At 45.5% G+C, this 25,306-nt stretch overlaps 9 protein-coding genes across 9 annotated transcripts; 3 read left to right on the top strand and 6 right to left on the bottom strand.

Annotated features, from left to right (window-relative positions):
- Positions 1-295: 295 nt before the first annotated feature.
- On the bottom strand, positions 296-1,330 carry M437DRAFT_54897 (dihydrodipicolinate synthetase; the record flags this gene model as incomplete). The annotated part of the gene is made up of 2 exons (XM_041022765.1): positions 296-1,095; positions 1,144-1,330. 2 exons carry the CDS (start codon positions 1,328-1,330, stop codon positions 296-298), a joined length of 987 nt encoding a protein of 328 aa, XP_040877096.1.
- A 428-nt stretch (positions 1,331-1,758) lies between these two features.
- On the bottom strand, positions 1,759-2,683 carry M437DRAFT_55275 (2-deoxy-D-gluconate 3-dehydrogenase; the record flags this gene model as incomplete). Its single annotated transcript, XM_041022834.1, has 4 exons — positions 1,759-1,965; positions 2,015-2,143; positions 2,193-2,291; positions 2,342-2,683. 4 exons carry the CDS (start codon positions 2,681-2,683, stop codon positions 1,759-1,761), a joined length of 777 nt encoding a protein of 258 aa, XP_040877095.1.
- A 335-nt stretch (positions 2,684-3,018) lies between these two features.
- M437DRAFT_55220 (putative MFS transporter) lies at positions 3,019-4,719 on the top strand (the record flags this gene model as incomplete). Its single annotated transcript, XM_041022827.1, has 5 exons — positions 3,019-3,215; positions 3,267-3,604; positions 3,655-3,817; positions 3,875-4,214; positions 4,273-4,719. The coding sequence occupies 5 exons, from the start codon at positions 3,019-3,021 to the stop codon at positions 4,717-4,719; spliced, it is 1,485 nt and encodes a 494-aa protein (XP_040877094.1).
- Positions 4,720-4,755: 36 nt separating this feature from the next.
- Positions 4,756-5,746, bottom strand: M437DRAFT_55077 (uncharacterized protein; the record flags this gene model as incomplete). The annotated part of the gene is made up of 4 exons (XM_041022804.1): positions 4,756-5,297; positions 5,354-5,477; positions 5,533-5,556; positions 5,609-5,746. The coding sequence occupies 4 exons, from the start codon at positions 5,744-5,746 to the stop codon at positions 4,756-4,758; spliced, it is 828 nt and encodes a 275-aa protein (XP_040877093.1).
- A 538-nt stretch (positions 5,747-6,284) lies between these two features.
- M437DRAFT_86910 (L-gulonolactone/D-arabinono-1,4-lactone oxidase) lies at positions 6,285-7,958 on the top strand (the record flags this gene model as incomplete). Its single annotated transcript, XM_041028549.1, has 1 exon — positions 6,285-7,958. One exon carries the CDS (start codon positions 6,285-6,287, stop codon positions 7,956-7,958), a length of 1,674 nt encoding a protein of 557 aa, XP_040877092.1.
- A 529-nt stretch (positions 7,959-8,487) lies between these two features.
- M437DRAFT_68351 (uncharacterized protein) lies at positions 8,488-9,336 on the bottom strand (the record flags this gene model as incomplete). The annotated part of the gene is made up of 1 exon (XM_041025106.1): positions 8,488-9,336. One exon carries the CDS (start codon positions 9,334-9,336, stop codon positions 8,488-8,490), a length of 849 nt encoding a protein of 282 aa, XP_040877091.1.
- A 1,683-nt stretch (positions 9,337-11,019) lies between these two features.
- M437DRAFT_24560 (uncharacterized protein) lies at positions 11,020-11,954 on the bottom strand (the record flags this gene model as incomplete). Its single annotated transcript, XM_041019074.1, has 2 exons — positions 11,020-11,579; positions 11,636-11,954. Coding segments are annotated over 2 exons (879 nt in total), but the record flags the coding sequence as incomplete, so codon positions are not given.
- A 2,000-nt stretch (positions 11,955-13,954) lies between these two features.
- On the bottom strand, positions 13,955-16,450 carry M437DRAFT_55004 (uncharacterized protein; the record flags this gene model as incomplete). The annotated part of the gene is made up of 5 exons (XM_041022783.1): positions 13,955-14,210; positions 14,262-15,133; positions 15,587-15,865; positions 16,010-16,122; positions 16,168-16,450. 5 exons carry the CDS (start codon positions 16,448-16,450, stop codon positions 13,955-13,957), a joined length of 1,803 nt encoding a protein of 600 aa, XP_040877089.1.
- Positions 16,451-18,277: 1,827 nt separating this feature from the next.
- On the top strand, positions 18,278-19,213 carry M437DRAFT_29789 (aquaporin-like protein; the record flags this gene model as incomplete). Its single annotated transcript, XM_041019167.1, has 3 exons — positions 18,278-18,541; positions 18,595-18,993; positions 19,049-19,213. Coding segments are annotated over 3 exons (828 nt in total), but the record flags the coding sequence as incomplete, so codon positions are not given.
- Positions 19,214-25,306: the final 6,093 nt, after the last annotated feature.

Here is a 25,306-nt window from a genome sequence, read left to right as displayed (position 1 = left end):
GCGTTTTGGGGGTGGTTTTCGTGGACAATTCGGCATTAGTCTTGCAGACAGACGCGCTGGCGCTCCATTGTCACGAGCATGCGCCACAACCACGAATATATCTGTACGATGGGAGATGAATTCAAGTCTGAAATGTACCGGTATGCGTACGCGCAAGGATGACAGCGAGGAACCTTGGAGCTTTGCCAAGGATTGTTTGCCGCTCCTCCCCAACCAACCATCGACCAATCACTCTCCATGAGGATGATCCCGGAATCAGAAGGACATTGTGAATTCAGTGGACAATCTACCTTGATTACAGCTGTTTCTGGAGACTGCGCTCGAGTTCGAGCAGTCGAGCAAATCCGACTGTCATCTCTGATTGCACCTTCGTCTCAGGCATCGCACATGGCAACCTTGGATGTCCTCCGTAGCCACAAGCATGATTGAGCCCGACCTTGACAGCTACGAATCCACCTTTGATCGCGACCCAGTCCGCTTCAGCCAGAACAGCTTGCATCTCGCGTGCTCGCTCAAGCTCGCCAGCCTCATATGCTTGCATCGCTCGAACATTCGTCACTGGCGCGAGGTTGCCCAGCCCTGCTATAACGCCAGCACCTCCTACCGCTAAAGTCTGCAAGAGGAAGTCGGAAGAACCGCCAAACGTCAGGAATTTCGAACTTTTCGTAGCAGCCACAACCCGAGCCAGCTTTCCTGTGTTACCGCACGTGAGTTTGACACCTACGATCTTAGGATGCTGTGCCAACTCAATGATCTGATCAGAGGTAATATCGAGTCCGCTTTGCACCGCTGGGAAGTTGTAAATCAGAATGGGGATTGGTGAGGCATCAGCAACTTTTCGGTAGTGGTCAAGGAGAAGCTTTGATGATAGCAGCGAAGCGAAGTAACTTGGCGGCAAGACGAGTGCAGCGTCACCGCCAGCAGAAGCGGCATCCTTGCAAAGCTTTATTGCTTCTCTCGTGGATTGAGCTCCACATCCCACGATGAGTTTGACATCGTGACCCGAATCGTCAAGAGCTTGTCTGGTCGTCTGGGTGATGAGAACTCGCTCCTCGTGGCTAAGGTGCGCGGCTTCTCCGTTCGAACCATGCGTGACTGTCAAACGTTAGTACACGTCCGATCTCGAGAACGCCAGCTGCTCACCTATGCCTTTTATGCCGCTGCTGGCCAGTCTCAAAGCATGCTTGCGCGTCGTCTCAACATCTAATTCTTCATCGTCTTTGAAAAAAGCCACGGTCGGGACGTAGATGCCTGCTTCCAGTTCTGTCCTGATATTAGAGGCTGATCCAGACACAGTAGCATCGAAATCGTGCGTCGATGTTGGAGCCATGATTGCTGATATGTTAACAGTGATGCTCTGCAATGATGAGGATCGTGGGAGAAGCGAGGTTTATAACTCAATAACCTGATGCTGTGACCCCCACTCCACACAGGTGTTTTGGCTCACTTCGCGTAAATGTGGCCGCTTGATACCATCAAGCTTCACAACACACATACTGATATGAACGCCAGGATCGCCCATGTTTCATGTGGGGTCTACCGAGTGAGGGATACAAGGCATTGAATGGTTACAACCATTCTACCAAAAGCCTTGATGACGAGCATCGCTTCAAGTACACAGAATGTTTACATTCTGTGGTAAAAGATCTGTCCGGCAATATATTGACATACGCGAACAGTGTTGGCTGTGATCACGACGAAAGAGATGAAACGATTTAGCGGGAGTTCATCAAATCTTTGTCACTACTATCCTGGCGGCTATCGACCTATCCAACCCCCGTCTATTGTCAGGACTTCTCCAGAAACGTACAAACTTGCTCGACTGGCAAGATACACTATTGAGCCGGCAAAGTCTTCGGGCAGGCCCCATCGCCCAGCCGGAATGCGTTCCAAAATACTTGCTGCACGCTTCTCGTCCTTGATCAGAGCATCGTTCATTTCAGTGTTGATGTACCCTGGGGCAATCTGCCACACTAATCAGTACATCACTATGTTTTGCTCCCAGTGCACTCACAGCATTGACGTTAATGCCATGCGCGGCCCAGGAGTTTGATAAGGCTTTCGTCAATTGCGCTACACCTCCCTTAGCAGCAGCATATGCTGGAACGTTTAGACCTCCTTGGAAGGACACCAAAGACACAATCTGTGTCATCAGCGCGAATTTTTTTGCAGGCTTCCGATTGAATGCTTACATTTATGATAGAACCACGGTGGGGTCCTTCTCTCGTCATCATATGGACTCCGACATCGCGGCACAGCGTGAACACGGTATTCAAATTGACTTGAAGCACCTATTGAAAGCTGTCAGTCGTCGGCTCAACATGTGCGAGTCCATACATACCTCGTTCCAATCGCCGTCTGGAAATTGATGAGGAGGGTGGCGCCTCTGTATACCGCCACAGTTGACAAGTATGCTCAAGTCATGACCGTCTAGAATGATACGCTTGATCAACCCACTGATCTGACCATGGTCTGCGAGATCTGCTTCATATACGGTCGCCTTCCTTCCAAGCTTCTCGATTTGTTCTTTGGTGGCAACATTGCTGGAGTCTCGCTGTATCAAGACGATATCCGCACCAGCTTCTGCTAGAGCGATCGCAAGCGCCTGGCCAATTCCTCTCGTCCCACCTGTGATTACGGCTGTTCGGCCTTGTAGCGAAAAAAGGCTCAATACTCCAGACATGATGGTGACCTTTGCGAAAATGGGGTGTGCGAGTAGAGTCAACCGATAATGTTTTGACGATGCTGTCTTTTCATTGATCCGAGACTGTACTCTCTGCTACCAGGTAGGTAAGTACCAATTGTTGGTAGAGTGGGGGTCAGGAACCCCGCACTGCCTGCTCCTTCGCCTTGGTTTGGGGGTCAACATCTTCTAGGAATGTACAGTAGGATCGACGGTGTACCCCATGGGGATGCACGCGCGCCAGTTATTTCATGGCCACGGTAGCTTAAGTATGTGGTCTGACGCTTGCTGCCCTCGTTGGCTCTCTATCATTGTACTACTATCAGACTCCCATCATGTCCGTTGACGATCACAAGATTGCCACACAACACGTCGAAGACTTCGACAAAGTTCAGGATCTTCAGCATGATCTCGAAGACCTCCCTGAGTCTCTTCGCGAGCTCGGTCAACAAGAGCTATCGAAACTCGGAAAATGGACGACTTTAAAGCTGGACATCATGATCATGCCAGCACTCACCATTCTCTACATTCTGTAAGGTTCATCTAAGATGGAACTATTTCGCCATGCTGATTGACGATCTAGAAATTACCTTGACCGGCAGAACATTGCTGCGAGTAAGCTGGCGAATATCATGAAAGATCTGGACATGTCTGTTCAGCAATACAATACATGTGTGAGCATATTGTTTGTGGGTTATATTCTTATGCAGATACCCTCCAACCTCGTCCTCAGCAAGATCAGATGGCCGGCTGTATGGATCTGCAGCGCGGTCGTTGGCTGGGGCGCAGTCTCTGCTTGCACCGCAGCAGTATCCTCCTTCGGCGGCCTCGTAGCGGCAAGGTTCTGCCTGGGTTTTGTCGAAGCAGTGTTCTTTCCAGGCGCATTCTTCTACCTCTCTATGTTTTACAACAGGAAGCAGAGTAAGTTGTGTCAAAAGTCTGGTACCTTTGAATCCTGCTAAACAGTACAGTTGCCCTTCGTACTGCAATTCTCTATTCTGGATCACAGCTCGGCAATGCTTTTGGTACACTACTGGCAATCGGCATTCTGAAACTCGACGGTCACCACGGTCTGGAAGGTTGGAGATGGCTCTTCTTGATTGAAGGTGTACTGACCATAGGTATTGCACTCGTGTAAGCAAGCAGAAAAGTCACGGACAAATTTTTCGTGAAGATCTAACATCGTTGTAGTTTTGTGACATACCTTCCCAATTCCAACAAGAAAATCTGGACATTTACACAACAGCAGCTGGATTGGTTGAAGTGGAACTACGAAAGAGATCAGAAACAGCAAGACGAATCCGACGAGGTCACAGCAATGCAAGGCTTCCTGCTAGCAGTCAGAGATCCAAAGACCTGGCTTATGTGCAGCACTCTCTATGCCACATATACTGCGGCTGCGGTGAACAACTTCTTCCCTACGGTTGTCGGAGGTCTGGGATTTGGCAGAAATCTTACCTATGTATTGACTGCGCCGCCTTTCATTCTCTGTGTCATCGCGATGCTATGCAATGGTTTCCACAGCGATAAGGTTAGTATTAGTTCCTTGCTTCCTCTGACCAAACCGGCAGAATTAACCACAAATATAGATGGGAGAACGTTATCTGCACATCGCTCTTCCCTTGATTATTACAGTGATTGCAAACATAATCGCCGTTAGCACACTCAACATTGGTGCTCGCTACTTCGCCATGTGTTTGCTGCCATTGAGCTTCTACAGCTCCGCTATCTGCCAACTCTCCTGGATCTCAGGCTCGCTCTCACAGCCAGCAGTCAAACGAGCAGCTTCGATCGCCATTATCAATGCTATCTGCAACACTCCGAACATCTGGACAAGTTACCTATACTACAACTCTCCTCGATATGTGGCTGCATTTTCGGTAAACTTGGGTGCTGCGGTGATAGCATTTGCGAGTGCTACTGCTACTTACTTCTATCTGAGGAGGCAGAATCAGTTAATGGATCAGGGCAAGCCATTAGGCAGATCCGGACCTACACCAGTGCAACAGGCGAATGGCTTTAGATATATGTTGTAATGTGTTAAGAGGATATTCTGCTTCGCTACGCCCGAATTACTTTCCTGTGCCGTCAATCTCATATCTACCATTGTTCCAGTCTGCTTCATATGCGTGTTCCGTCGGGGCTTCACTCACGGGTGCATTGTATGAGTGTTGAGCCATAGGCGTGGTGGAGCTGGAGTTGGAGTATGGCTCATGTGATTGCATGGCTTGCATCTCTTTTTTCAAGGTCTTGACTTTTCTCATCATCCAGAGCAATCCAGCTAGTGCGATTATGCAAGCGACACCTAGAACAGCTCCAACGGCTGCACCCACGACGGTCGTAGTGTTGGTCGAGTTTGGTTCGCTGGATGAGGTTGCCGTGACGGTTGCTGTGACTGTCGATGTGGTTGTTGCATCGGTGGAGTTTGAATCGTTGGAGATGGTTGAGGTTCCAGGGATTACATTGTCGATGAAGCGTCCGAGGTAGGAGGTTTGATCAGAGTCGATCAGCATGGTGTCATTGTTGCAGCAGTTTGATTGATCCGAAGCCTGGCGGCAACACCATCTGTCCCGTGCGCAAGGAAGCACGTTGTACGATTTCCATCCATTGGTCTCTTCGAAACAGTGGTTAGAGGGACGCCATACCTTCATAGGATTGATGTTTGCTTACTGGCCATGGGACATGCATAAGGGCAGGAACTGTCCATTCCAGTCGAATCGGTACAGCCATTGCCATAGATATAGCCGCTATAAGAGCTTTGTGTTGCGTAACATAGACCTCCTTGGATACATATCTGTGGCTGTTTAGTGGACTCACTTTAAGAAAGTTGTTTGTCAAGCTGAAGTTACATCGGGTTGTCCTTTGTTAGTGGCCTGTGGAAAGTGTAAGTATGGTTGGCATGGTCTTGGAGACTAGGATACTCACACAGCAGGCGCTCACTGCTGCAGTGGAATTACAAGGCACAAAAGAGCCATCTACAATAGCTGAGCCTTGAGTGTCAAAACACCTTTTCTCTGCGCGTGTGACATATAGCAGTGAAGATATCAAGAGAAAGGACTGCATGCTGAAGCGGAGCAAAGAAGCGGGCAGAAAAGTGCAAGGGGTTGAAAAAGGTGTAGAATGAAAGAGAGGACGGCAAGGCGACGGGCGATCGAGGATATGTATCGCCGGAACGCTGAGTGTAAAGGCTGAGCATATTGCTCTTAGAGTGCTCAGCCTCTTGGGTGTAGTACAATCTAAAAGTGGTGCTGATTGACCATGTTTTGGCTGAGAAGGATGCAGATCCTCAAGACGCAGCCAATGAGATGGTCTTTGTATACAGCAGAGATGCTTGGCATGCCTTTTGAAATCCTACGGTCAAGGCCAATATCAAGCGATGGATGCGCGATATTAATGAGATGAAGTGGCAGTCTCGGAGAAGGAAGATGGTGACAGTTGCCAACAGGCTCGACAAGGATGTTGAGAATATGTCAGAGCTCAAGGACGGATCTAGGCTAAACCTTCCAGATCGGGGTTATGATGGAGCGTCGCATGATCTCAAGAGTCTGGACTTTATTCGCAGTCGCCGGGCTCACGAACCAAGCCTCTTCTCTCAGCCAACATGATGGACGAGAAGTTGCAGGCAGACATACGGGACGTCGACCCCGACGTCGCCTTCCCGGCTAACCAGCAGCACGTCCACTCGACATGGGCCCGCACATTCCACTCGCGACCCGAGCTATACATCCAACCAGAAACCACTCAAGAGATTCAGAAGATTATCAAGCTCGCCCGGCGAAGCAGGAGGCGCATTGTTGTTGTCGGCTGCGGTCACTCGCCTAGTGATCTGACCTGCTCTTCGTCATGGATGGTCAACCTCGACAAGTACAACCGCGTCCTCAATGTCGACCACGACCGCAAGCGCCTCACTGTCCAGGGCGGCATCCGTCTGCGCGACCTGAACTTGGCCGCCAACAGCCATGGTTTCACCATGCCCAACCTCGGCAGTATCCACGATCAGTCCATTGTCGGCGCCATCTCGACTGCCACCCATGGTAGCACTCTCAAACACGGTCTTATGTCCGACTCGGTCAAGTCCATTCGCATCGCCCTGTCCGACGGCTCAATCGCTTCCTGTTCACCTGACGACAACCAGGACCTCTTCCGCGCCGCCCTCACGTCCCTTGGCGCTCTTGGAATAATCACTGAGGTCGAGTTTGAGATGACGGATGCCACAAACATTGAATGGGAACAAACTCTGAAACCCCTTGACTGGGTGCTTTCGCGCTGGCACAAGGATCTGTGGACAAACAAGGAATTCACTCGTGTCTGGTGGTTGCCCTACATGAAGAGAGCTATCGTCTGGTCTGCCTCCAAGACGGATAAGCCAGAGAGACCTCCAGTATCCAGCTGGTATGGAGGTTCTGTTGGCTTCCATACCTACCATATTCTTCTCTGGATCTCAAACTATATTCCTCGTATTCTTCCCGCCATCGAGTGGTTCGTTTTCGGTATGCAGTATGGCTTCTCCGATAATTCCGTCACTAGTGGCATTGAGCCTCAGCGAACTGGTCTCCTTATGAACTGTCTGTACTCACAATTCGTCAACGAGTGGGCTTTGCCTCTTGAGAAGGGCCCTGAAGCCATCACTCGTATGTCTGCATGGATCAACGGCGAAGAGGGCTCTGGTATCCCCTTCAGCAACAAGGGGCTATATGTTCATGCCCCTGTTGAAGTCCGTGTTTCCGACACCTCTCGTTTCCAACCCAGACCTTGGATGGACAACACGAACCCTAACGGCCCCACCCTCTATCTCAATGCTACTCTCTACCGTCCCTTCTTGAAGGATCCTCCTTGCCATGAGCGTTACTACGAAGCCTTTGAATACCTCATGAAGGAACTCGGAGGCAAGCCTCACTGGGCAAAGAACTTTTCTACTGTCACTCACGATGATCTGCAAAACATGTTCGGCGACAACCTGAAATCCTTCCTGCGAGTGCGCAATGAGGTCGACCCCGATGGTGTTTTTCTTGGTGCATGGCACCGCCGCTACCTGTTACCTGCTGATACACCTCGATTTGCTTGCGAGGAGAAGGAGTTGGCAAGGACGAAGGCAGCCGATGGTGGTAAGAATTGGTTCGGCGATTTGACGAGTCATCCAAGAACTGCAGATGAGAAGACAGCTCTGCTCTCAACGGAACAAGGTCCTGACCATGATGATCTGGAGGACGCGCGTCGTTTCAGAGAGACCTCTGCTGAGAGCTTGTTCGGCACGAAAGTATTCGATAAGATGTAAACGACCATGTATGCCGTAGTCACGAAATCACAATCACCTGGCGGACTGAACGACGAAAGTCAGAATCCCACAACCAGCACACATCATCACGTTTGGGACCACGAGTAATGATGGAAGAACAACCATTCCAGGTGTCCAAGTGAGATTACATAGTTCTCAAAGACTCATTCTCTTCTTGATCAGAATAAACAAGCCAATCCGCCAGTCACGACTCCAGGCTCTAAACCATATGTACCAAGCAGTTCCGTGGCCTTTCACCAACCACCATCGCTTTATCGCCAGGCGGCAGCATTGCTGTCAACTCAGCTGGTCTCAAAGGCCAGGGGTTCGACTCTGACCATCGTCACAACATTCCGAGCCGCGAATGCTCACCAAGAGAAATGAAACCATTAAGTTGGTGGCTTTCTCCTCCCGATCAAGCTCTAATGAGCCTGAGTAAGGGAGGATTTGTTTTGCTGCGTGTGAAGGCAGAGAGTATACAGACTGCATGAGCGTCATCACATAGTCATCCATCTCGGACCTGATATCTTCAAGCGAATCTCTCCAAACAATCATCTTTCTCCCACTCATAAACATCAGCCTCATCGTCCTTCTTCCCATTGAGCCCGAATCTCACACCCAGTGCATCTATGGATGCAGACAACTGTGATATTGCCTCTCCAAGATTCTTTGCAGAATCACCGAACCTTTCCACTGCGCCCTCCATGGTATTGTTGTTCTGTTTAGGCTTTGCCATTGTTTTGTTGTTCTGGTTGGGCTTTGGAGGAGTATAATTATGCTTGTCGACTTTCTTTTCGATGTTGGCGCAGCTGAGGTTGATGTTGTTGAGACGAGCGGCTAGGTCTGAGTGGGTTGTGTCGATGTAATTGATCATGCGTTGCTCTAGTGCCGCTATGGCGAAATCGACGCATGTTCCCGAGTGTTGGTTGATTGGTTGCTCGGTTGCCTCGTGACTAATGTATGTCGATTCCGTAGGTATTTGTATCTCGGGATTTGGGAGTGCGAGATGTATTTTGGACGACGTTCGATCATAGTTCTTCGTTGCGTAGTGTGCTGATGGAAGATAGGCTGTGTCCTCGAATGGTATGCGATTTGTTAATGTGTTTGTGGTGTCATCGCCATGAGTATCTTTGGCCCGATCGAACCGTTTTCGATCGAGGTGTGTGTTGTTCACGGCTGTTGATTGTCCACAGTAGGAACTGTCGTTGATGGCACCTTCTCTCGAGGTGTCTCTCGTCGTTGCATTGTACTCTGTCAGTAGAGCTCGTCTTTCAACCCGACATTCTTGCTCTGCTTGTTGAGCTGTATAGGCTCGAGATTTAAAGTTGTGAGGTATCCTTCTAGCTCGCGCTTTCGACTCAGATGAAGGACTCTCCATGATGATGAATTGGTCTTTATGATGCAAAAGCTGTAAACAGCGTGATAAATTCTCTATTACTTGGACAATAACGATGCTCTCCAGGCGATGTCTCTTGCCTCGTGAGTCATTCTCCGATGCACATATTATTGGTCCTTTTAACCTTTCTCATGCGTTGGTTTGAGGTGTTTCAACCATAGGCAGCCACGAGATGCGATGTTTACCAATCGAATGGATACTGAAGTCAGGTGCGTTCTTCTCTAGTATACCAACATATTGTATTGCCCGCATCTAACAACAGCTCCATGTTAAGCCGCTGTTGCAGATATGGCCAGTCTAGCTCCATGTCTGCTCCATGGTTTCAAGTGAAGCATAATTCTAAAACTAAGGACTATAAGTATTTGTTCTCGTTTGCTCCATATATGTCTCTAATGCTTTATAATCTATCTACACAACTGTTAAAAGAAGCAATCCATCCGAGTTTATCTAGACTTCGTCTTTCTCTTTTAACACAAGGTATTTTGCCCTTGCTGCCTTTCCCTCTCACATGTACACAAAAGAAAATTCTACGGTAAAGCTTCGTTCCGCTCCAACACTGATCTAAGGCTCCACGCCCACTCAAACCCACCAAAATTCACTGCAAACCTCCCACTACCTCCCCCAACTTACCCAGCGTCAAGAACGATACTTTAACAAGCTGAACAAGGGCAAAAAAAAAAGGGTCTCGCCGGGAATCGAACCCGGGACCACTCGCAATTGGCTTAGAGTTTTCAAGGTACCGAAGGCACCTCCCTAAGCGAGTATCATACCGCTAGACCACGAGACCTGGTATCACATTTGTGATTGGATGATGAAAAGTGCTTCAGTAAGCTGGTAAATATCCTTTTCTCAAACAAAATGAGAAAAACGAGAGGATGTAGTTGTATATCATCACGTCGAACAAAGTCCGATCTTTTATTGTTTCTGTGGATGATATTTTCTGTACGAAAATTCTGTGTGGGGCGAGATCTTGGCTTTGAATCTCGCGAGAGCGGATCAGAGATCCAGGTTGGATCTTGACGCGATCAAAGGGAATCACTGTGCGTGATCGCACTGACTTTTGTAATCAAAGCAGAGATGCGAAGTAGTCGAGAAGATTTGATGAACATGTAGCATATATTTATCATGGACATCAAGACAATAGTTGAGATAAAAGGAGGGTATATACAAAAACAAAGAATAGTCATCCATCATAAACGATACAGACAGCAACAGGCAATATCACTACTTCCTGTCAGTCAAGTTTGGCAGCTTGACCATCTTGGCAAGCCCTCTCATGACATGAACAGGCGACTCTGAGACTTCACTGTCCCTCAGACTGTCCACGTCTTCAGACATTCTTGCTTCACACGTAGAGATCTGTACTTTGTGTGCAGGCTTCCTTGGGTCCAAGCCTTCGACTCCCATGATCCTGTCTATTGAGCTAGTGGGCGAGTGCGTGCGTGCGGGTTCTCTGAGGTGATGCTTCTTCTTTGGGCTTGTGGAAATGGTACGCATGGAGTATGCGTCGTCGTCATCAGTGATGTGTGTGGTGCTAGAGATGGTAGACACCCTATCGCCAGTGACCGTGACGGTGCGAGTTTGTGTGATGCCATTGAGGCGAGAAAGGTCGTAGCTGTCGAGACCGCTGATTGTGCTCTTGCTCTCGGAGGATGAATTGGATTGAACCAGGCTTCGACGGGTGAGTGTGTAGAGTAGGCAGTCTACCATCCCAGAGCAGGCGATTAAAGCTCCAGAGGCGAGTTGGTACCCTTCGTGGATGTTGTATTGGTGATGTGCCATAGACCACATGCGTCCGGCTGATAGAGGTAGTGTGAGGATGATGTAGGCAACAGGGAACATCAGCATCAATCGTGCTGCTCTATCAACCTTCGCGTGTGTGGTCGAATGTGAAGACGGCAAAATGGTCGTCAAAGTGTTCTTGAGATGAAGGAAGATTAGGAAGTAGATAATCACGGTTCCGAACTGAATCACAAAGATCCAAATGTAATGGAAAGCCAAACGTTCTGTTTGGAATTCTGGAGCGGCCCAGCACCACGCACCTGCTCGGACGTAGTAGTGGTTTCCATGCAGTATGGGGCCCATAGCAGATAAGAAGAGCGCAAAGAACCAGCCACCTGCGAGGGCGGTATAGAAAATGGAGGGTCTGAGATGACGACCCATAACAGCACCATAGAAGGTGTGAAGAGCAATAGCCATGACAAAGTAACCGGAAGACAGGTTGCCTGAAAACAGACGGTCAGTGTTATTGCTTAGAGCGGAGGTGATATGAGTGACCAACCTGCATTAAGAAGAAACCCTTGGCTAGTGCACTTGACTGTGGGTGCGACGATACCATCGGTAAATACCCAGTGGTAGGAGAACATGAACGCAACACCTTGTAACAGATCTGCACACAGCAGGTTGATGATCAGCGCGACATACTGATTGTATCCGACGAAGGTTTTATAGTGCGCGCGCCATGTCAGGAACCTGTATATGATGAAGAGCAGCATACCGATAGCACAAGCAGCCGACAGGAGACCCATCGTTCCTGGCACCAACATGCCTTTCTTGAGAGAGGAAGGTAACGGTGACATGCTCTCTGGGAAAGGAAAATATTGGGCTGGTAGTGATGAGCTTGCCATTGTTGCAGATGGCCCTGCAGCTCCAACGACTGTCGCCATTGAGTTGTGTCTGATTAGTGATGAGTACGACTGTACTTGAGATCACAAGTTGTGGAGTGTCTGTTTATTTGAGCAGTGCTCAAGAGGTTCTTGAAACACCAAGCTTTCCACACCGCAACGTAGTCGAGAATGGTCCTGCAGAAGTGGCAACGGCGACGTTATTGGGTCGTCAGAGATTGATGTCGGTCGATGGAGCTTTGAAGATATAGCTCGCTCGATTCCAAGAGTGCCGAGTGCGAATCGATATACCGGTAGACTGGTTCAGATCAGAGAGTGAGAGAGGATGGGTTCATATAAGGCAGATCAGATGACGGCTTGCTGAATATATGAAGGGGCCAAAGAGCAAAAACCAGGACACGGGGTACATGCAATGGTCTATTCGATGGCATACCTACGCTAGAGACCTCGTGGCCCGCCCATCCACCTTTCTGCAGGTGCGGGCAGATAGCGCATGGCGACTTGGATTCAGACACATGTACACGGGATCTTGATCAAGACCTGTCAAGGATTATCCAGATTTCTCGACGTGTGAGTGGATGGCGCGTTGCTAGAATACTGTCAAAATGTTATCAGGGGCGTTCTGGCCCTGAACTCCAGCCATGTGTCTCCACAAATTGCCTCTGCACGTCAACTGTCGACTTGCAGCATGACTTGCATCTTTGGCGTAAGCTCGCGTACAAGATGGCGTCTTCGAGTCTTGAGTCAACCGATTTTTACTCATATGCCTCTTCTTGTATTTTCCTGATGCTGGGCAGCTTGCTTGTAGGAGTGAGAAGCTGCTAGATCGAGACATTCTGTCGCATATATATTGTGCAGGAAGCACTTTGGCAATTACCACGAACCTCGACGATCATGCAGGATGCCTAAAGCAGAATCTCAAAGACAGCAGCGCAAAATCAGTGACTTTGCAAGAAAGGCAGGTACAAACACACAAGTCAAGGTGTGCTTTGATCTTAAACCTCTTCCCGCCTGCTTATTTACGCGAAGTCCTTCGAAAGGCTTTTTGCCCGAGTATTTGAGCAAACCAACAAGTTGAACAACCAACAAACGAGCAAGTCCGTCCTTCTGTGGTGGTGTGGCTCTGAAAAGTTCAACATAGCGCAATCTGCATCATGCAGGGGATGACTTGGGTGAAATTCAAAAAGTGAAAAGGGAAACAGCGGCTGCAGGTGCGTAGGGTCTCGTAGCCAAGGCTGGTGCTAATCCGATCCGTTCACGGTCCGTCGGCAGCGGACCGTCGCGCTTGTCAGTAGTGAGTCTAGTGACTCCTTTCTTTTGCGGATGCATCTTGATCCGAGCATTTCAAAAGGTACGTACTTGCTGTTGACATCCATCCGAAATCTCAAAAGGTCTTATAATCCATGAACACCGTTTCCACTGGCATCTGAAGCACCAGCTTATCGAGGCATTGGTTTTCAATCTAACAGCACGGACTAAAAGCACTGCCGGCAGCCAGCCAGGTTTGGTCTGAAGAGACTAGGACTGCTGATTTCGGATGAGCGCATTCGCCGTGAGATGCAGCACTTTATGATTTGGAAGTGTTTACCATGTGGTTTATATTGATCACGAATTCCTTCGGCGCAGTTGCGTCTGCTCTGGTCATGCCACGAGAGCTGCCACTTCGAACCTAAGCGATCCAGGACCCCGGTTGAAAGCACTGATCACAACACTTCTCAAATCATGACACTGCACTAGAAACAGAGAAGAAAATGCTCCATTGCTTTGTGGAGAATATTCTTAGAAGTCCTAGCTAAACGAGACCAAAGCCTCTTTAGACTAGACGAAGATGGTGAAGCAGAGATCTATTTCACAAGGACCTTAAACTCACTCCACCGCTGATGCTATGAGCAATGCAAGAAGGAGAAAGAGCCTGCTCACAAAGTACCAAGGGAGAAACGCCAGTCATCTCAGTCATGAATATCGTTCCTGTGTGTTCATCTTGTGCGGTCAGGATCAACACTACCTTGCTCCAGATCAGTAACCGGCTCATTAGCAGCAGGATCGTAGTTGCGAGTATTGACTGCTTGCTCTTGTACGCTGTCAATATCCAGTGACTCATCGTGTGAGTGCGCAAGAAGCGGTTGAGCAGACGATGACGAATACGAAGAGCCGCCACCACGACTGAATGAACGCACAACGTCAGCTTTGCAGTTGGGACAAGTACGGCGGCGGGTTGTGAGCCATGGTGTGCTAGGCAGAGTCAGATCAGGTACATCTCTCGGGAACGTACGAAGAACTTACATGCAATCGACATGAAATTCGTGGCCGCAAGGTAAGCTCATAACACGACTGACACCATCCTCGAACTCATCGATACAGATCGCACAATCACGCTGCCTACCACCATATCTTCTGCGCCATTCGGCTAGTCCAGCCTCACGCTTCTCCTGCACTGGATCCAGACTCGGAGTGTTCGCAGGGCTGGAAGTAGACACAGGCACTTCACTAACAGTACGGGATCTTGGCCTTGATCTTGTTTGGGAGATGGGTCGTGCTCCAGCCTGAAGAAGAGGTGTAGTCTGAGTCGGCGCACGTGGAGATGTTGCGGTACTTTCCGGAGCATCGGAGCTGTTGCTGCTGGGCACAGTGTGATAGATTCGTACGGGGAACCGATCAACAATGGACTTGGGAGCTCTCCATCTTCTGCGACGAATGCGAGAGCGAAGTAGTAGTAGGGCATACACAATAGTCAATGTAACAAGAGGTGACACAACCAATACCAGCAGGGTGTCAAAGAACGGCGAAGAGGACATGGATGCAGGCGTCAGAGTTACCCACAAACCATCGTGCGACTCGCCTGTGTTGTCATGCTCACCAAGAGTCTTACTAACAGGCTTGCTGATGTCTTGTGATACCGTGCGTGATGACTTTGCGTCTTCGAGCTTGGGGTCCTCTATATTGTCAGAACCAACGAGACGGCCCATCCATGATTTGGATTTGTCAGGAGCCGGATCCTTCTTGGAACCCGCCTTGCTTTTCTCGGGGTTTTTAGGAGCCTTGAGGTTGATTGGCTTCTCGCCAGCCTGGTGATATTCTCCACTTCCCGGAGTGATGCTACCACCTTTAGGTCCGGCATGAGGGACAGCAGAATTTTGTTCAGCCGACTTGGGCAGCTTGCTCGATACTGCTTGAGCGGTATTGATCTGTGAGTCAACCAAGTCTGGGTCTCGCCAATCATGGACACCGATGACGAATTCGTCATTACTCGGAGCGTTTGTCTGTTTGGTCGATCTTGTGGTACTAGTAGTCTTGGTGTTGTATTTCTTCGGAGCTTCATCTTCGAAATCCTTTTGCAAGACCCAGTCAATCTTACCGCTGCTAGGTGGTCTTCGGCTATCATGACGATCCTCATCTGAAGATGAGAATAGTGAACCTAGCCAGCTGCCTGATCCCTCATCGTCATCTTCCTTCTGTCGGTTGACGATTGGAGAGTGAGTAGGTCTAGTGTTGGTCGAATCCGGTTGTTTCTTGTTCTTTTCAGTCGGGTTGCCACTCACTGGTAAGCCAAGACCCAGGCGCGCAGCGTCCTGAGCAGACATGCCTTCGCGGAAGCCTCCTGAAGGTACCAGCTTTGACAGGAGGTGTGCAGTGGTGTGGGAAGTGAAGATGGAAGGTATGGTAACGTTGGACGTGTCGCCCCGGGCGTACATGGTTACCAACGGACCTCCACGCATATCATCGCCGACGATCAGAGCGACACCGCCTCTTCTCTGTACCCATTTAGCTTTCTCCAGGAAGCCACATCCACCTCGACTCAGCAGTACGACTTTGCCTGCGATCTCTGCTGTCTCTTGCAGTGATTGAATGTCAGCATGACTCGGCTTCTTTGCCTTGTTCGAGGATTGCTTCAACTGTGTCGAGCCAGTCTCGGACGACGTAGATAGTCGTTGGTGTAGGTGGTCATCGGTTCCATCGGCCTGGACGTCTGCAGCGTCATCCTCTGCTTGTTCTTCGGATTCCATGCTTCTCTTGTTCTTGCTACCCTTGACGCTTTGTTTTCCCAAGCTATTGCTCTTATCGTCCTGAAGGATCGCCTCGAAGCTTTTAGGAGAGTGTTCGCCGTCGCTCCATCCCGGAACATCGCTGCAACCAAGCTCTCCTTCTGTTCTAGCAATACCTCCATGGCCAGGATTGTCGTCGCCAAAACCGGCGCCGATCCAAATCTGACCGCTAAGGCCTCGTCCGGGTAATGGTGGGCCGAAGGCAGCGGGGCGGGCGAGGAAGAATGTCGAGTTGTCGTCGGTCAAGCTGATGATGGCTGACGGTGGAAACAGTGATGAGGGAGAATTCCAGCTAAAGTAAGCTCCGAGGCGGTTGTTGTGGTCGCGTGCTGCAGACACAGTCCTCGTCTTGGATGCAGCGATAAACGACAGGACAATGATGAAGATCAAGCACGACGACAGCGAGAGAAGCAGTCGTAGAGGCCGCATCTTGGCTGCAATACGGGATTTAATATACAGGGTGTGGTACCGTAGCAGTTACAATGGGCGCTGATGCTTGTTTTGAGCGTGGGTCATATCATTAGAGTGGTGCTATCGGTTGGTATGCGCCCGCTGAACCCGGATATCGGGCAGAAGTGGCGATGGCAGTGTGTAAGGATGATGGCGGCAAGCTGAAAGTGAGAGATGTGGTTCGCTGTATCTTACAGAATGAGAAAAGTATCAACAAATAGGCGCATCTGCGAACAACAGAAAGAACTTGAGAGGGTATAAACACTCGCAGCCGTTCTCTCTTTCAAGACACCAAATCAGGCCAGACTGAGGGGTGTCGAGTTACTTTGGGTGCTCTGGCTTTTGCGCGCCGCATGACTGACTTTGACCTGATCACACTCAATCTATGGGTACTGCCGATAGCCGACATCACACGTGATTTCGCGATTCTGACTGCTCAAATGTCCGAATGGCAGTTCTTCCTATATCTCGAACGCGTTCGTCAGGTCGAAGATCAATGTGTCGACATTAAGACAGGGCGTAATCCAAATGGAAGAGTTGAGCTGCAAAGAAGCATTGCGATGAACGGTTGGCTCTAGATGTTGTAACTGCCAAACCCCCTTCTCCACCACTGTTTGGACTTCCCCAAAGCAGACTCCAACATATGAACATGACTCGAGTCTGCATGGCAAACCTCGAGTCATCTTTCGTACAATACCTTGAATACATGGCCAAAGCCAGGACCTTTTTAGATCCACTCGTATCTCGGAACTCTGCTCAACAGTTCTGTCCATTCGTAAAAACACTTTTGTACGTGACATCAACGATGTGCCGGTTAACGCCCATCACCCGTGCTAATATAGGTCCGTGTGTCGCCGATGCAAAAGCAATCCGATCACTTCGTTGCAAGCATTAGACGACCGGTGAGCAGCTCCGAATCAATTCTGACCAATACTGATATGAAACGGCTATCCGGAACAGAAGTAGAGCTGTAGATGTGAGATATGGCAAAAAAAAAAAAAAACCTTGCATGATGCAGCACGGGACAAAATTTTGTATATGGCAAAATTATGATGGGGACAAAGACTCGATGGAGCAGTGAGCATGACAAACAGACGTGTGGGGTGAGGTGGGGGTGGATCTCCTGAAAACCGATCATGATTCTCTCTTTGGCGTTGAGCTGCGTAAGTGGCATATTTTGTCTCAGCATTTTCTCGTCTCGGTCGTCTTGACCGTCCAGCTGCCCTGTGAATCGTTCGAAAATACGCCGCTCTACCAGAGATCGGCACGACGCTGAGGACATCAAAGTCTGTGCCGTTTTTCCAACGAGGTAGGTTCAGTCATCAGTGCTGAGAGATATGCTTGCCATGGCGCCTGCCGTACGCGCAGCAGCACTTTCGTCATGCTTTAAGAGATAGATGCATCGCATAGTTCCTTCCTCGAGTGTATCCCTGCCTGCCGTCTGTATGCGCGTCTTTCGCTCGCCTTGAAGCCCTCGAGTCTTCGCCTTTGCCTCCGCCTTTGCCTTCGCATCTCTCGCCATCACACATCGCCTCGCATCCTTGTCACCTTTGGCATCAAGCTTACATTATCCTGTGCTTGTCCTACTTGGTACCTCAAACTTATTTAGTGCTCAAGTCGCACAACAGACTTTTGCAGCAAACATCCTCAGAGCACTACCGCTACCGCATCCCTTCTACATCACCTCGTTCCTACATCTCATAGCCCATCATGAATCTCGATCGTCCAGGCAGGGGTCTTACCCTCCCCTTTATGAAGTACCGCGAGAACGACAAACATGAACGACGTCTCGCTGGATTCGGCTGGCTCCCTAACAAGGTCCGCAACCAATTCATTGCCGTCGTTGGCGAGTTCGTCGGAACCTTTCTCTTCCTCTTCTTCGCCTTCAGCGCTACCCAAGTCGCCAACGCTGCCACCAATAATTCATCCACACAAAACAACGATGATGGTTCCATCACTCAAGCCCCGAACACATCTGCCCTCTTGTACATTGCATTGGCCTTTGGCTTCTCGCTTGCTGTTAACGCTTGGGTCTTCTTCCGCATCACTGGCGGTCTCTTCAATCCAGCTGTAAGTCCAGCATGCGTCCAGCCACTGGTTGAAAGACACTAACCTTTCTACAGGTCACCCTCGCTCTCTGTCTCATCGGTGCCTGCAAATGGATCCGTGGTCTGCTCGTCTTCATTGGCCAGATTCTCGGCGCTATTGCAGCTGCTGGCATTGTCTCATGCCTTTTCCCTTCCGCCATGAACGTCTCGACAACCCTCGGTGGTGGCACTTCGATCGTCAGAGGACTGTTCATCGAGATGTTCCTGACTGCCATGCTCGTCTTCACCATTCTCATGCTGGCTGCTGAAAAACACAAAGGAACCTTCCTTGCACCTGTCGGCATTGGCTTGTCGCTTTTCATCGCTGAACTTACTGGAGTCTACTTCACCGGTGGCAGTCTCAACCCAGCTCGCTCCTTCGGTCCCTGCGTTATCCTGGCTACTTTCCCAGGCTACCACTGGATATATTGGCTTGTAAAATACCCCGTTCAACGTTTTTGAGGTCACGCTAACTGTGTTTCCACTTTAGGGTCCATTCCTAGGCTCCGTGCTCGCTGTCGGCTTCTACAAGTTTATCAAAGTTCTGGAATACGAGACAGCAAACCCTGGACAGGACTTCAACGACAAAGAGGCCGAGGTTTTCCAGGTTGATGAGGATACAGCAGCTACCGCAGCAGACGTCGCAAGACCCAATGTGGCAATTGGACGTAGTGAGTACATTGCCGACGGGCGCGGCATCTATCACTCACAAGATGTTCGTCAAGCTGCAGCTGCTCCTCGTGCTCCTGCAAACTATGGCAACACTGGGTACGGCAACACTCATCCTTCCGGTCCTGCTCCCGCCCTCCCTCCGATCAAACAGGTTTCATCTGGAGAAGGCAATCCTACTGGTTCACGTGGCTATGATGGTACCTTATCTGGAACTACACATGATGGTGCGGATTCTGACCGTACTCGTGATAGTCTAAATGTGCCTCGAGATGCCCACCGTGCTCCCGATCACGTTTATGACGAGAAGAGACACAGCTCGAGCATCAGCGGAACCCAACATCATGAAAAGACACGTCGCAGTTCTAGTTTCGGCAACACACATCAGGGCGATCGTTACCGTGCTTCGGGCGATGCAGAAAGAGGAGAGATTGGAGGAAGCTACAAGGTATCGGGACTATGATTAAAGAGCGAGGGGAGTTTGATATTTCAAAAGCATTACCGCATTGGTGTGGGTAGCAAGGCGTTGGAGGGTTTATTGTTTCTTGGCAGGCGTTTTACACCAGGAGACATGATGGATGCACTCTTCCTATGGCTGTCGAGTTGACAGAATCGATTCCTACGTATCCTCAAGATCATGACAAACTGTCCATTACCCCGAGATCAACTCTTCCCTTTGCTTGTGATTTCTTTGTCTGATATTCTCCTTCTGCTGTATTGCTCCACGGTCTATTCGATAGTGCTGAAAGTATCGCTAGAACAGGAGTGGGTCAAGTCGGCGGTTGAAATGTCTAATAGATGCTATACGGTTCCGCTACACTGCATTGACACGCAATTGCAGTGATAATCAATGAGATGTGATATACTTTCTTCCACGATGCAAAAAAAAAATATAAGAAAGAGTACTAGGTAGTACAGATATGCGGCGGAGAAACCACAAAAGAAGATTCCGATGCGGGGAATCGAACCCCGACCTCCTCGGTGAAAGCGAGAAATCCTAGCCGTTAGACCACATCGGATGTAATTGTTGATCTGTCATTGCATAACTAGTATATATATGCTAGATCAAGAGGCTTGCATCTAGACTATCATGCGATGATCTCGCCGACTCCATTCAGATATTGACAGCAATTTGAAGGAGTCATGAATTCTACTGGCATGGTGGGGTTCAAAAAACATATCAATGCTTAGATTTACAGAGTGTTAGTACTTAAAAGCGTTGTTTGTTGTGAGCGTTTTAGTTAACAAGATAGTTATGCATGCAATTTAAACATATCTTAATAACCATACATTAAAATTAACTTGCTACACGATAACAGATCTTAAATAGCTTTTCAGGTTAACAAGAAACGTAAACACTAGTAGAAATAGCATGGTAGAGAGCATAATAAACGATGTACATATAAAATTATAGAGGGGACTAATTAAATTTAATGAGGCGAGAGCCTTAGCTATATAGTAGTCTTAGCGGCACTTACTATAAAATCTATAAAATAACATCCTTTCTTACTAAGTCTTAAACCTCTAGTTTAAGAACTACTCTTACTACCTTATTAATATATAGTCTTTCTTAAGAAATAATCTTTAGGAATTTCTTAAAGAAGCTTAAAGGGCAGCTTATAAAGTAGTTATCTAATAGTCCCTTAAGGCTTCTTATTAGTACCTCCTAAAGTTAGGAATTAGTATAGTAGTACTATGCCTACTATTACTAACCCCTAGTTATTAATGCTCTACCCTAGGGTACTAAGAGGTTCCTAACCCTCTAGTTAATGCCTCCTAAAAGTTAGAGCATAAGTAAGTACTAATCTCTTAAGCCCTTACCTCTTATAAGGCCTCTTACTAGCTTATTGCTACCTTAATTAGTTAGTATAAGTATTTTCTATCTTTCCTTTCTAACCTCTTCCTCTTTCTTAATATTAGTAGGCTCTTACTTCTTTAGTAATAGCTTCTATTAGTCTTACTTCTTCTTTTCTTATTAGCCTTTCTTACCTTATATTACTAGTATCTATCCTTCTACTTCTTATACTTTAATTACTTAAGTAATTTCCTATATAAGAAGTAGTAAGCTTTAGTAGTTCCTTACTTACTATAGCTCTAAATTACTCTTAGCGTATTTATATAGAATTTTAAGTCGTGTTACTTTACTATAAGTTCTTATTATTTTACGCGCTTATAATAATAACTTACTTTACTTTTTAGTACTACTACCTCTTCTCTATACTAGCATTTCTTTACTTAATTGATAATATTATATGCGCTTCTATAATAGCTACTCTTACTTCTTACTTTACTACTACTAACTTCTTACTAGGTAGCACCTTCTCTAGCTATAGTAGCAGTAGTAGTAGTAGTAAGAGACCTTTAAATAATAATACTAGTCCTCTTAGTTACTATAATATAGACCCTAGTATAGATCTCTACGTCGCTAGTTTATTATTCCTAACTCTTTAGCTAAGGTTTTACTACTTACTATACTTCTTATAAGACATAATACTAAGTAGATCGATCTTACCTAGCTTCGCTCTTTCTACTATAGTTATATTACTTAAGGTAAGCTAGTTCCTAGATTCGTTAGTACTTATAGCGCCATCTTTACTAATTAGACTAACCCTTACCTATACCTTAATAACGAATTATTTTAGACTTATAAAGAGGTTAGCTAGTTCCGTTTCCTAGCTTACTCGTACTATCCTAGAGCTATTACTTAGTAGGCTACTACTAGTTTAGTTTACTATTATAGTAAGAACGCTTACTATTACTACTATAAGAACGCCTACTTAACTTTCTTAACTTACTATACCTTAGATACTAGCACTTATCTAGTTTACTAAAGTACTTATAGTAACTACGCTATATCTAGTTATCCTAAGCTCTATAAGTTCTTTTATAAGGGTATATTAAGCTTCTATTAGTTTATTAATAACTTATCTAATATTAAAATAGATCTTTAGAATATTAACTATATTAATAATGCTTATAATATTACTAAGAAAAAGTCTATTACTACCTTTAAGGCTCGTAAGGGTTCGAACTCTTTACTTCCTAGCTCTTCTTCTTTTACTAAGGGTAGTAGCTATTAGTAGCCTTATCCTAATACTCTTTCTTACCATCGTCCTACTACTAGTCCTTCTTCTCCTCTTCTTAGCTTTAGTAGTAACTCTTTATTACCTATTATCCTAGATAGTACTACTACTACTCCTTCTACTTATATTAAGAGAGAGTCTTCTATTACTATTAAGGTTAAGGGTTCTAGTAGTTCTAGTAAGAAGTCTTTAGCTACTAAGGATAATAATATTATTATTACCTATATTAGTAAGGCTACTTCTATTACTAGCCTTTTTACTACCTAGCTTAAGAAGAAGGATAATAATAAGGGTAGAAAGGGTAAGGGTAAGGAATATAAGAAGTAGTTACTTAGATATAAGGATTTAGTATTCTTCTAGAGAGTCTTAGGCTTTCTTTTTAAGTAGTTTTTTATAGGCGTTTTAGCCTTCTTTTATAAGGAAATAGACCTACTAGATACTTATTAATAAAATAATAATAACTTTCTCTTTAGCTATCTATTAGCATTTAACCCTAGTAACTTTTTAATTATTTTTATAGTAAGATCGCTTAATAGGATTAGTAACGAGTTATTACCTAGCTACCCTAGCTACTCAATTAGCTAAATCGAATAGTTTCTTTAGTAGAGTCCTTTTTAAAACTAGATTAAGGATTAATAGCTTCTCTAGATATAGTATATTAACTCCTTAAGCTCTATCTTTTTTATCTCGTTATCTAGATAAGGGTAAGGCCTTTCTTCTTCTAGCCTACTTTATCTACTTTACGATATTATAGTCCTTAAGAGATTTCTCTTTTACTAAGAATAAGTATACTTCTATACCTATTTCTTATAGAGTCTTTTATTAAGTCTCTATTAATATAGACTTTAACTATATATCTAGAGTCGGCTTATTAATATCTAGAATCTTAAGGATCTCTAGTATTAGCTTTCTTATATTAAGCCTATTAGTAAGATTGTTAACTATCTTATTCTAAAACGTTATTACTAAATCATATCTAGCCTTAATTAATCTATTACTATAGACTAGATGCTAAAGAATCCTTATTAAATTAGGGCACTATAAGGCGTAAGTGCTAAACTAACTTGCCTTTATAATCTTATATAGTCCTATCTATTTAGGCACTAATTTCTTAGGATTCGGATTCTTTATTAAGACCTACTCTCCTTTTTAGAATACTAGGCCTTCTCTTACTTCTAGCTTATTAGACGATATTAAGTTAGCCTTAATTACCTTATTAATAAGCTTCTTATTAGCTAATTACCTAGCATGTTTAACTATTAAGAGGCGCTTTTTAAGATTAGTAACTACTATCTTTAAAGAACAGATATTATTTTTATCTTTAATAATTCTTAGATATACCCTATATAGTAGGTAGAATAGCGAATACCTACTATTAGTATAAATTCTAGTTCTTATATAGTATAAAGCTTCTAGTAGGAAGCTATCTTATAAGACTATCTTATTTCTAAGAACTATCTTTATTAGCATACTACCTAATGTTCTATTAAGGTTCTTAACCTTACTATTTACTCTTAGATAGTATAGCGTTATTAGTTTATACTTAGTCTTTAACTTATTATTAAGATAGTAGATTATTCTTACTAGGAAATTTGCTCTATTATCTAATAATAATTCCTTAGGGGCACTATATATATAGTAGATCTCTTTATAGAGAAATACTACTATAGCTTTATTATCTATTCTTATAATAGCTTTAGTAATAGGCTAGCCTATTATATAATTAATAGCTATAATAACCTATTAGTTTCTATAGATAGATAGAGGAAAAGGGCTAATAACATCTATTACCTATCTCTCGAATAGTTAGAGCTCTATATCGACTTAAGAGAACCTTACCTCTCTATCTAAATCTAGCTTTTCTCTTTATATAATCTAATATGTTAGATAGGCACTAATAAACTTCCTTATATTAGTTTTTATACTTAGCTACTAAGCTCTAGACTCTATATGTCCTATAAGGCCTAAGAGGCTAAAATAACTATAGTTCTAATAAATATATTATATAAAGTCTACCCTTAGCTATTCCTTAAGAAAGGGAGTAAGAGATCTATTATCTAGTTTCTTATATAGCTTATCGATGCTATTAACTTCTTTTAGGGCAAACTCTTTTTATTGTTTAAGTACTATAGTCTTAAGCTATTTATCTTTAGGTAATTAGTTAAGCATTAGATAGATGCCTATAGCATCTATAAATTCTTATTTTTTATCTAGCTTTAATCTTAAGGCATTAAGATGTTATACTAGCCTAGCTTAGTTAGCTAGTGTTAATAATATAAAGTTAGGCCTTCTTAATATAGCATTAGGAATAATGGCCTTAGATCCCTTATAGTATCTAATCTTAATATTATACTTATAGAATTCCTTAAACTAGCAAGCTACTCTCTTACTAGGAGTCTTTATAGTCTAGAGGTACTTTAGGCTCTTATAATCTATAAGAATAATAGTCTTATAGCTATTCTAGATATAACTAGCCTATGCTCTTAAGGCTTCCTTAATAGCTAGCCCTTCCTTCTTATAGATTAGATAGTTAAGCTCTATAGCTTATATCTTTCTACCTTTAAAAGCTACTAGGTAGGGGTTTCCTTTAGGATTATCTTAGTATAGTACTAATCTAATAGCCTATTTAGATATATCTATTTTAATAATATATAGCTTTAATGGATTAGGACTCTTTAAGATAGAGGCTTTTCCTAATTATTTCTTAAGAGTCTTAAAGGCTATCTAGTATTAAGTATTCTAGAAGATAGGTTATTATTTTACTACTCTTATACTTATATCTTCCTCTTTTAATAGATTAGAGAGAGAAGTAGCTAATTTAGTAAACCCTTAGATATATTAGTAATAGAAACTAGCAAGACTAAGAAACTAACGGACATTAGTAGCTATCTATAGATAGGGCTAGTTCTTAATAACTTCTATCTTATTAGTAAGAGGTTAAGTCTTACTAGGCTAGATATAATAGCTATAAAAGGTGACTTTTTAAACACTAATCT

Source organism: Aureobasidium melanogenum, assembly GCF_000721775.1.
Source record: "Aureobasidium melanogenum CBS 110374 unplaced genomic scaffold scaffold_21, whole genome shotgun sequence".
Taxonomy (NCBI): domain Eukaryota; kingdom Fungi; phylum Ascomycota; class Dothideomycetes; order Dothideales; family Saccotheciaceae; genus Aureobasidium; species Aureobasidium melanogenum.
Note: the sequence above shows the minus strand (reverse complement) of the source record. Positions and strands in the feature narration are given on the sequence as shown.